General features: G+C 38.1%; 1 protein-coding gene across 6 annotated transcripts in view; it reads right to left on the reverse strand.

Moving 5' to 3' along the window:
- The window catches only part of FABP6 (fatty acid binding protein 6), a 46,367-nt gene that overhangs the window by 8,001 nt on the left and 26,204 nt on the right, over positions 1-12,162 (reverse strand). For 5 of the 6 annotated variants that reach the window (XM_074155833.1, XM_074155835.1, XM_074155839.1 and 2 more), the window contains 2 exons: positions 1,686-1,790; positions 640-815 (listed from right to left, as the gene is read on the reverse strand). In XM_074155833.1, the coding sequence (XP_074011934.1) occupies positions 640-815; positions 1,686-1,790 (281 nt within the window). Of the gene's footprint in view, positions 1-639; positions 816-1,685; positions 1,791-6,421; positions 6,457-12,162 lie in introns of those variants that run through there. The other variant, XM_074155837.1, reaches the window with a different exon arrangement.

The following is a 12,162-nucleotide window of genomic DNA, read 5'->3' on the forward strand; positions in this document are numbered from 1 at the left end:
CAAAGCCAAAAACATGGCTTTTTCCTCTCATAATCAGAAAGGTATGACTAAAACAGCATGCTGAAAATCATGCAGTGCTACTGCTATTCTCTGTTTGTCACAGCTCCCTGATGCAATTACTGGTTTTCCTGTTTCTTCAATATGTATAAACAAATTATCCAGTAATCTGTTGTAGGGTTCTGGACACCTCAAAATGCAGAGGTTAGCTGCCCCAAACTGTCTTATCCCTTTAAATAGATAAGAAATGAATAAGGTAAGTAGAGTAATGACAGCACCGCAGCACTCCCGTCACAGCGTGCTACAGTTGCTGTACGGGGCTGGACAATGACATAGCTGCCAACCAGCTCTTTAGAGTTTCAGTGAGCATTACGTTTCCTTGAGCTGTGACACCAGTAGATGCTTGACACTCTACCCTTGTTCTTTATTAGTACATACAGTTCTGAAGCCCTAGCTCTCTTTAAAATTAGATTTAGATATTTTACTATGGGCATCAAGAAATGGGGGAAAAATCATATGTTTCTAAGCTATGACAGATGTTAAAAACACTTGAAGGAAGATGTCCCTGAGACAGATCCGATTTTTACCCTAAATTAAAAAACATCTGAGACAGTGTAGAACTTAAGAGCTAAAATAATTTACCTTGAACTTTTTACCACCCATTGTCTCCATTTCTGCTTCCTTGCCAATTGTGAATGTGTTGGTTGTGGTGCGGCCTCCCGGGAAATGCTGCGTCCAGGTGAAGTCATTTCCATTCTGCACCACCTCAGTGACTATTTTGCAATTCCTTCCCATTTCAATCTTGTCGCTGGGGAGACCTTAATCAATAGAAACATACAGTTTATCAAATCTAATAGCCTACCAGCTGTATTTGAATTGAAGCACGCTAATGGTGTGCTTGTTCTCAGACATTGATGTCTGAGCATCTGATTTGTTGTGGGTTTTTCATTATTTTTTTTACAGCAGTATCAAAGATCTGAGTTTAAATTACTGGTATAAAGGAAGATATAGGTACATCAATGCATTTGCTAAAATAGTAAGTTTTGGTCTTGCATTCTTTTCCCTGAGAAATGATACACAGAATAAATGTATAGATATAAAGTATATCCAAATATTCCCTTCTACTTAATCTAACACATGCAGATGCGTGGAGTTTAATGTGTATGAATTTGTGTCTTTGCTATATAGCTGCACATACTGATTTACTGTTTGCTATTGCTTTTTAAATACACGAACACAAGCACTGAACTCCTGTGCACAGATCACAGTGTCCCCAAGAGCTTTTATGGGATCATCTCTGAAACAGGTTTGCAGTTTTCTGAAAGCATTCACAGAAACCTGTTCCTGTGTAAGATTTTGACAAGCATTTTCATACTAAATTAATACTCCCACTGGTGAATACTAAGGACAGAAAAAGTGACCTTCACAATCATCATACTGCAAACATCTTGGCTCTTCATTCTGCTGCCACTGAGAAAGGAATACCCCTTCTGTAAACAGGACTACTTCCTGTGGCTGACAGTGCTTCTTACAAGAATGAAAACTGAATCTCCTTGCTGAAGTGCAGAGCACTCCTATCAGTCTTAGCCCCTGCTGATCTCGGCACATTTTGTTACAAATCTTTTTTTTTTTAAAATATTTTTAACTAATTTATAACCTTTAAGACTTACAGCCCAAGACATACTTACCAATCTTTGTGACAAATTCATCATAGTTCTCATCGCCTTCGAATTCGTATTTGCCTGCGAATGCCATGTTGCCCTGGTGATGTGGCCGGTAGAGCAGAATAGCAGCTGGAACAAAGAATGGATAAGTGCAGATGGCTCGAGGCCCTCGTTTTTATAAATCAGCCCAAGCTGTTCAGCCCACCTATACCCACACCCCTTGGAAATATACTTTTATGATCTATGTGAGTCACCAGCACAGATGCCATTGACCTGATGAAAATCAAGGCTATAATTCAATTATACATCCTTGATAATAATCTGGAGATCAGCAGAAATCAAGGACAAAAGTTCGGTTTTCATTTTAGTGCATATTTAAACAAAGTGATATATTTTTAATTTCAAGATGCTACTGATTTTGCATTCAGGATGGAATAACAGTAAAATATGTTACAATGAAACAGGGAGAAAATGGCTTCAAAGCAGTGTCCTGAGATCAGCCTTGCTCTCTTTGGAAGCACACCCTGTGTTAGTTAAAATACGAAAATAAGAAACAAGCTGCACAGATTCCTAAGTAATTCTGGTAGGGTATGGGCAATGACAAAATTCTGGATAAATTACTGCACCTGCACATGTCTTACCTTATCTCCACACAGAAAAAAAGAATTATGAAATATTTTTCACTACTTGAATGTAAAGTACGTTTGATTAGTCTGTGGTACCATGTTGCTATACCTTATTTAATATCAAGAGACAAATAGTGCTTTGTATTGTTTAGCAAGTGTTTGCACAAAGTACAAAAGTCATATACTTATTTTGGAAAAGCAGAGCTCTGATTTATGTAAGATAACCATATGTTAAAAGTCAGGGAGTCTGCTGGGTAATTTAGAATGCATACAGGAGATGTCCTATGCCTAATGAATCCATTGCCACACACAGATAGCAGGGTAGGAAATTCCCAGCTGCTGTGTATTGGCACTGCTCCACTGGCTGAGGATACAGACCAACAATTTTTAATCTGAACAAAAACATTCCTAGGATTTATGTGAAAATGGTATCATAGATTGGAATTTTATTTCATTAAAGCCATACATTTGGGAAGGAACAGAAAATCTATTTTTCCCCCCATTCTATAGAAGTCTGGAGAAATATACAACAGTGTTCAACAAGTTTTGCTGTATGCAAAGTGAGCTCTATTTCTTAAATGCAACTAATTTAATCCCATATGCTAATGCAAGAACTTGTCTATTTAGAGTCAAGAAACTGATCAGAAAAAGAACAGGAACATAGGCTGGGTGATTAAATACATGGAAAACAAAGGTCCAATAAACTTCACCACTGCTCTTCTTGGTATAATTTCAAATTAATGTATTCTATGTAACCATTTTTGAATTTCTGATTAACAAGCTTATCCATATTCTGCCCTGTCAGAGAACAAGACAAACTTCAGTAACAGGATGAAAGTTCGGTAAAGTAAATCATGGTATATCATTACTATAAAACTATACAAATTAGAAGCATTGCTACATCTAACAGTTTTATTACCGATAACATTGTCTTTGAGTTCACAGTCAGTGGTCCACTCCCTCAGCCTGGGCTCTAAATACTGCATGTTGGAGAGTGTTGTGTAGTTTGCAACCCGTTCTACTGAGCTGAGACAGAATGGTGTCTCCTCGCGAATCCTGCCTCCTGTGGGTCCTCTCTCCTGTGGTCACTACTGGCTGTCTCGACATAGCCTCACAGATTCGGGGCTGGATGTAGATTATGTCGTACCAGAATTAAATTCAAGAGGAACTAGAAACGAGACAGCCCATATCCTACTGTTTCGTCACAGCATACCAGTGTGCACAATAAATCCTTAAATTAGTATCTGTTGGGGGAGGATAAGATTTTACTAAACGTATTTGCTATACATACATACATACTTAATGGTATATTACTTGCCAGAGTATGTCGCAACTCAATGAAAAAAAATCCTCTCTTATTTGTATTCTTCATTTTACCTACTAAGCTGCTTTCTCTCATGCAAAGCCTCTGCTGTCTGTAAGGTACACAGCCTCTAAACCAAATACAGAATATGCAGGGGATACAAGGTTTGAATAAGAAAACATTTAATGTCTTAGGAAAATTTTTGCACTTTCAGAACTTTTTCTTACAGAGAAAAAATGAGAGGGATTCCTGAATAACACACTGACTGATGCGTGAAAAGTCTGAATCAGGAGAGAAAGGGCTTTCTAATGGAAAAGAATTTTCTGACCAGAAAAAGCTTTAGAAAATTCGGAGTCAGTTTTGTGACTCATGTTTTGCTACCTCATGTTTATTAGTTGGGAGTTTATATTATTTGTGGTTTGTTTGTTTTGTTTTTTGTGGGTTTTTTTATCTACTTCCTCTTCTGAAGTCTGAAAGTAACTTCAAAATCTTACATATTCTTATGTAAGAAAACATAAAACTTTAAAATGGAGATGTGGTTTTTGAATTTGATAACAATCCTTTTAAAACTATTTGGGTTCCTGGCAGAAAAGCAGTTCTCTAGGACAGATGCAGAAAGGTAACAAGAGTGAAACATAACAAAATCATGGTCAATTTGTAAAATAAAAATGGAACAAATGTCCTAGGAATTACTGCCTTCCCACCCCTAACCCTTCACTCTCCCCGTATTTACTCAGCTTTAAATTGTACCATGCTGTGCAGTGGCTGACTACATTGTGCTGGAGTTCATGATGCCACAAAAGCCATACCATCTGCTGTCTGCATGCAATTAAAAGGATGTCTCCATACTTGAAATAGAAGAGAGCCATGTACCTTCCCCCTGTGAACATTCCCCGTCTCCTGTGATTAGCATTCAAAACACAGGAGTGTGGGAGAAACGTATGAAACTGGGGGTTTCTATATCAATTTCAAATACATAAGATCCAGGGAAGGAACAGAGAAACTTGTCTTGCCACCAGTGTTTCCTTTACACTTTTGATTTACAAGTGTCTGTAACATGATTCTGACTGTCCCGCAACCATATTCGACACTTAGTTTTTCAATTAAAATGCCTTCAGCTTAATCCCAAGATTGCTGAACTCAATGACCAATTGTGCAGGAGCAGACAACTGAAAAGGAAACTTCCTTTATCAGCTGGACCGAGATGCTGAGACCCTATCTAGATAAAGAAAAACACCATTAGCATGGAAAACAATGAAGCAGTTGCACATACACAGAAGCCTCTGTTCCTATTGCTATGGTATTGTAAAGCTAAGTAGATACCAGTTAAGCTACACCAGTGTAAACTCCATGCCATTAATAGAGGCAAAACCCCTAGTAATTTCAGTCATACATAGATTTGAAAATACTATTTAGACAAAAATACCATCAAGCCTATATCATACATGAGAAGGCTGAAACACTGAGAAAAAGTGACCTATCAGAGCTTATGATATAATGAATGGATGATGCAGCCAGTAGGAAAGTCCAGGCACTAACCGCGTGTCCACAGGATGGCACATTAAACATTCTTATAATAAACAGGTCCTTAGAAGCAAACGAGAGCTCTGAGCAACCATTTATTTCCAGTCACCCAAGAAGTTTTACACTGGTTCCACTGATGGCCTGTGAGAATCTTTACAGCTGTTTAGCACAACTGGCTGAGCAAGTCCCTAGGTAAGGTTCTTGCTGTCTCCACGTGGCTCTGTGTATCCTGAAATATAACCACTGTCCATCCCCAGCTGTGCTTTTGGGGAGTGGGTGACCAGTGAGACTGTCCTCAGGTTAGCTGAGCACTGAAGGCTCTCAGTGTTCCAGAGAGACAGGCACACGCCTGTGAAGAAGGTAAATGAACTCAAGCCATAAACTCTTCTGTTTACATAAGACGTACTGGGGGACAATGCCGCTGGTGTAGTAACACCACATGGACCTTGGAAGACAGATCAAACTGGATAAGAAAAACACCACAGTTCTGTGAAACAGGAAAAAGATAATCAGATTATATGAACAGTACTTGAGCTTTTATCTTCTCTCTCTACATATAAAGATCAAATTACATCGATAGCTTTCTTGTGATCAGATATAGAAACGCTGACATCTACACAACTATACAACACTAAGAGCTTGCCTGCAGTGGGAATGTGGTGGGCATAGGGCCAGCGTGGAGTGCAGTAAATTAGCAATGAATAATGATTTGACTGGGTGGGTCACTCTTGCCACACACTAAGTATAAGTTTATTCACCTCCAAGGAGTTGTACGCTACGCTGTACATAAGAAATCCAGAGCAGGTTCCAAACATCCATCCAAACAATAAAGGTAAGTGTTAATAAAAGTGCTTGCTCTGCCTGGCTGCTCAGGGTTGGAATCAGTTTAGAACAAGTTTTGAGCAAACATGCCATCATCTCTACCCGTCTGTGCAGAGGAGTTTTTAATGTGCATTGTGAATTTGCACCCACATTTCTGCTCACTTATTTTGAAATAAATCCTTATTTTCATTCCTGCTTTTTTTTGTTATAAAATGTAATGAAATTCAATAGTGTATTGGAGAATGAAGAATTCCAAATACTGAGTCAGGACAACATTTGTTCCAAGAATAAACAAATGGAAGCCCTCTGACTTTACTGAAGTTACGGTCACTTGCAAAATTGCCAAGGTTAGTCCTTCGAGTCCCTACCTCTTCAGTTTCTGCTAAAACCAGTATCGATTTAATGACCTTACACTTTGCATTTACAATATTCGTGATTTTCCTGCCTCTTCAGAGCTGTGAGCATGTGATGTTGCTTTTGCATACCTCGACAGCAGTGCTTCATCCTTGGTGGGCCGGTCATTGAACTAAATGGTGCAGAGAAATTCAGAATTATCCAGTAAAAAAAGAATAAATTAAAACAAAATTATCTATGTCTATATATACAGGTATTTTAAAAACATTACATGTATTTAATCCATTCCAACTACTACAATGTAGAGCCTACACACTGCTGCAAACAACCTTGGTTATGTTATACTTCTGCTTAACAGAACTCAGTTCAAATCCAACTAAATTAACAACTATAACCAGTGGAAAAATAAAAGATATTTCCCTGACACAAGGTGAGAACTGTAACAGAGAAAGGCAAAAGAATAAAAAGCTTCAGGTGTAAAAGCTGAAAACAGCTTTCAGAAAGTGGCCATTATCTTCAGTGTTCTTGGCACTATCTATCATTTTTCAATGGAGAAAGATGCAGCTGTTCTTTATGTAGGTCAAAGAAAATACCATTATTCTCTAGGAGGCTGTGTCTGCCACCTGGTGGCCAACTGTCAGGGCCCATATGCGAGGCAGCATGTTCTACACTGAGCTCCCACCTCACCAATGTCAACCCCTGACTTCAGTTAGAGCATGCAGCCAGCCCCGTGCCACAGCTGAGCCTCCAAAATGAACTGCCAACCCTCATTCTCTAACTGTAAAAGAAAAAAAAAAAAAAAGATTTTCCCCCTGAGCTGGTTATAATCAGCTCAGTAAGTCATGTTACATGTATAATTTATATAATACATAAAAACATATCAGTAATTATACAAGCAATTATCTTCATATGTTTCATTTTGGGACATAGTTCTAAATGAAGGTGGTTTATGGCATCACTGACATATCACACAGTGTTAACCTTTGCTTAAAAACAAATACATTTGTATTGCTATCTTGGCAATCAAAAGACACAGAACTGCCTCATAAAGATTTAATTAAACATCATAGATCAGAGGCCAAATGCTGGCTCTCCCGAATTCAGTGGGAATCATCTACAGTTGAACTAACATTTCAGCACAATTTAATGAATCTAACTTCATGTGCAAATGCTATTTGCTGGCATTTGTGAAACCCACGCAGTGGATTCAGCTGTCACAGAGAAACACAAATAAGGCTGTGCATGCTTAGATGGAGCACCACTGTTTGCAGACAGAATGCAAGGAAACGGTATAACCTTATTCCACAAGGTCTAAGGTGCACAGGCTTTTTACACTGAATTTGTCTCACTGAGTGGGAAAAAAATCCAAAATAATCCCAAAACATGCATTCACAGTTATGCTTACCCAACTTCGAAACCTAAGTCACTGATCTAACATCAACACATAGTAAATCTCGTATCTGAATGTATATTGTTAGGACTATGGGCAGGAATCAAACTACTACTTTCAATAAGAAGTTATGCAGAAAAGCTCAACATTGTATTTTGAATTTATCAGGATGATACGAGTTGCAACTGTGTGGCTGTTGTAGACAGTTAGCATGAAAAAGTTGTCAAAGAAGTAAAACTCTTGTGGAAGCTTATACCCAAAGGAAAAGTTCTTCTAAAGCAAGCAGTTAATTCAGTCTTTCTCCCAAGTCAGCTACCTCTGATATGCAAAACAGCTGAGTCTTCAAATGCTGGTAGGAACAGAGGGAACTTTCAGGAGCCAAATCAAAGGCTTTGGATATCTTTACTTTCAGAATTTACTTGCCACAAAGTCATAAATATAACACTTTTGCATTCTTTTTGTCATGTCGGAGTCACCCTGCCCTTGAATGTCTCCCAGCGTGCTTTAAAGTTGATTAACTTTTCAGATGTGCTGTATAAAGCCAACTGAGATACACTCAAAGACAAAATGGAGATAAGGAAAGTAATTCCATTAGTGAATGAACCAGGCTGAGTGAGTATCTTTGAAGTGCTTTTAGAACTGGAATGCAATTGAACAAGGAGTACAGATTCAAAATAAAAGTAGAAACTCTCCAGTGAACAGAAAGTTACACTTAATGATTTTTTCAGAATGAAACTTGATCAGGAAAGCTTGTAAATTCTTAAAACAGCTGTATCTGGCAATTATTCAGCAACCCTCCAAAGCAAATGGCTAATGATTATTAATTCCTTTGGTATTCAGAGTAATCATTCATAATGAATTCAGAATGAACTCATTTGGTGTTAATGTAATGTGTAATTCCATGGGAGTCCTATTATAATGTTGCCTTATTAAGTATCCATTTAGTATAGTACTAGGTGCTACTATTCTAAACCCATAAGCAGTAGAAAAGTAATTACCAACAAGATGTGGCTGAATTATTGAAAAGTTAATCCTTGTACAGAGTCAAATATTTGAACAGAAATGCACCAGCCAGCTCTACATGACTTCTATAGGAGACACAGTATAGGCTCTGTCCTCGCTCCAGATGTGACATTCTGAAGGGTGTCACAGGAACAACAAAAACAGGAAAGAAAGAATCCTACCAGAAGCTCAGAGATAGAAACATTTGCAGGGGAGGAAGGCACAGATCTTCCAAAAATCCAGTATTTTTGGGACGCCCTGAAAGGAAATTTGATTATTGCCTGCCAAAACACTCTATCAGGAAAACCTTTAGTCTATTTGGATCTCCAGAAAGGTAGTTCCCAGAGAGCGAGATAACCAAGTGATTCATTCAAGTTGTACAAGCTGGCATAGCTTTTGTAAGAAGTACTTGGTTCTGCTGCCCCTGACTGGTGCTCTCAATCTCTGAGTGCTACCTCAATGGGACAGCCAAGGTCTGGTTTGGGCAACTAAAAAGACAGAAAACTAAACCTAAGTAAAAGAAATCAGAAAAAAAAAAAAAAAAGAAGTGCTTAGTTTTCAGGTGGTTTCATCAGCTTTCAGCTCTCAAACAGTTCTCGGGAACCATCTCAATTGCTTGGTCAGGCCCTCCCAGTACAACAGGAGGTACAGGAGAGAGGCAGAGAAGATGAATGGCAGCATCATCAACAACATGTAGCCCTTTTCATTGGCCTAGAGGTGATTACAGGTGATTGGCCTGAGGATATGACCTTAAATTGCTCAAATGATTCCTAGCTGTTCTAGAGCGACCTCCTGCTTTATGCTGGTACAACCATTTATGCAGTAGTGTAGCAACCAGAGCAAGGGCCTGACTTGAATTAAAAATACCAAAGATAAAATAAAAAGGTATTTTTCAGCTGGATCACTGGTCTGATCTAGTTCTTTGCATGACTGCACAAACAGCTGTACTGGCATAATAGAAGTATTGGCATGGAGAAGGGAACAAGCAGCTGGTGGAGTATCAGTATGAGGTGGCTATTCCACTGAAAAACACTCACTGTATTCGTGGTCTGAGTTATACTTCACAATCTATATTAAAAGAATAAAGAAGTCCAAACTGATAATTGTAAACAAGGCTCTAGAGAGGAAAAACAGAAATACGCTCATGCTAATTGAGCTAGTGATGTGTGCCCAGTTCAGGTTTTCTGCAAGCTCAAGGCTCAGTACAGATTCTCTGAGCTCATTATTTCCTGTTGTCTCTTCAGAGTCCAGCACCCAAGTAAATCAAATCAGCAACCCTGGACTTAGGAAGCACCAAAACAAAGAAGTGGGAGGGACATCTCTGTTATCATTTCAGTCTCTTTTAAAATTCATAGCACTTAATGCAATTTCTTGTCTTTTTTTACTGTAGTAAAAAGTATGGTGTGTAAAAATCTTTTAATTTCTAGTTTAAATTAATGCATGGCTATTCAAGGCCTGTTAGAATTCTAAGCTATTCTAAGCATATTATTCTGTACCTGTGCCAGCATTGCCCTTTCTCTTACGTAGAACTTTCTCTGAGTTTACCCCAAAGTCCTTTACAGAGCAGTTACATCCTCTTTTTTGCCAGGGTAAATAAATTGGGCTAAAGCCATGCCAAACCCTGTTAGACAATTCTGAAATGACAGACTTTTTCTTCCTCTTATCATCTATGCATTCCTCTTTACTTACTCCAATTTCAGATAACCTTTTTGGAACAGAGGTGACTGGGACCTATAACATTTTCCAGCTCAACAAGTTTCATTGGTACACTCCCCACCTTTTAAACTAAGATCATTAACAGACATACTGAAAGGTTTTGGTTTTACAGTAAGATTGATACCAACAACTTGTGAATCTATTTGTTCTTTTCTTGCTTCAGTATTCTTCCATTTAATGAGACATATTAAATGTTGTCAGTTGCATCCAATTCAATAGTAATTGGGACTGGTAGCAGAAACAGGAAGCCATCTTGATATTTAAGTTTTAGTCATGACAACAGAAGACTTGAAGATTTTTGTTACGCCAGTTTTGACTCATGTAATCTGAAAATGCACAGTGAAATTTTGGCTACTATCAACTAGGTTCACAGAAAACTGCTAAGATTTCTTTGAAACATCATCTTTGGATTAAGAGCCACTATGGAACATTTCAAACCCAAATGATTTTAGTCTAATACAGACAATTTTTAAAAAGTTGCTAAAATGAAAGATATAATTCAACCTTATCTGCACAGTCTTCTGGTAAAAGCAAACTGAGTTAAAGATACTACCTCTATATATTTATTTGCTCCATATATTTCTACTAGAAGTCCCTAACAGAAAGTAACTATAGTTCTAATAAAGTTAGTAACTGGCAACCCTAAAGATAGGAATCATTACAACTACTCTTCTGGACTTTTCTGACCAAAACCCAACAGTCATCTCCCCTTTATCTACATAGTTCATGTGATGTGTTGTAAAGATTTTATTACTTGATAGTATCTATATGATTGTACTTGCTGACACATCAGGACAACATAGCTCCAAATGGGAGTTTATCTTCAAGGTAATCGAGACTAATTTGGGGACTTCTGTCACATGGCTGTGGTCTTCTAATCAATCCTCAGCCATCACCAAAAGGAGGGAAGAAAGCTACATATCAATATAAAATGAATGTGCATTGTACCTGCTTCTCAAATTAGTGGGAACTGATAGCAGGGAGGGTAACTGAATGCACCACCACCATGCACCAGCACCAAGAAAAAAAATAATCAAATTCTTAGCCACAATGTATTTGGAAGGTATCATACACCAGAAGCCTCCTCTCTACAGCCACAGTTACCTACAGAATTTGTACAGTAATTTATTCAAATTAGGCTTAGATGGCAGCAGGATGAACATGGGATAAAGCCACGACTCAGTGTTTCGGGAACTTATCCTGCTTCTACAGCATAAATTGGAGATCTGCATGGACTCTGGGGGCAGAAGGCCCCTCATGACACCTGGACAACGTGCTGAAACCAATCCTAGAGCTTGCATTTTCATATGCACTGAACTGACTTGTGTATTTTACAGTTATTTCTACTTCTCACATACCTCTTCTGCAGTACCTGATGATTGCATGCTAGCAGGCAGTATTCACTCCACCGTAACAATCACAGAATGCTTTGCTCCACCTAAGAAACTAAGCAACCAATGGTTTAATGTCGATTTAGGCTTTCTTGGAGAAATGCTGCACAGGGCTTGCCTTTAACTACATTTACTGAAGTCAATAATGAACAAAATGTAACATCATGTTTTAACTCATTTTTCTGTAGGAATTCTGCTAAGAGCTGCTCTGTTTCTTCCCAAAAAAATAACGTTATAAAACAATAAATCAGTTTTTAAGTGCTATCTGTTTTTAAAATCTACAGATATATATTATAAGGAACATTGAAAAACAAAGGTTCTTTAAAACAAGAAAATGATAAATTATTTGCCTTTCTCAATTTTACTCACATTA

This window comes from Numenius arquata, chromosome 11 (genome assembly GCF_964106895.1).
Source record: "Numenius arquata chromosome 11, bNumArq3.hap1.1, whole genome shotgun sequence".
Taxonomy (NCBI): Eukaryota; Metazoa; Chordata; class Aves; order Charadriiformes; family Scolopacidae; genus Numenius; species Numenius arquata.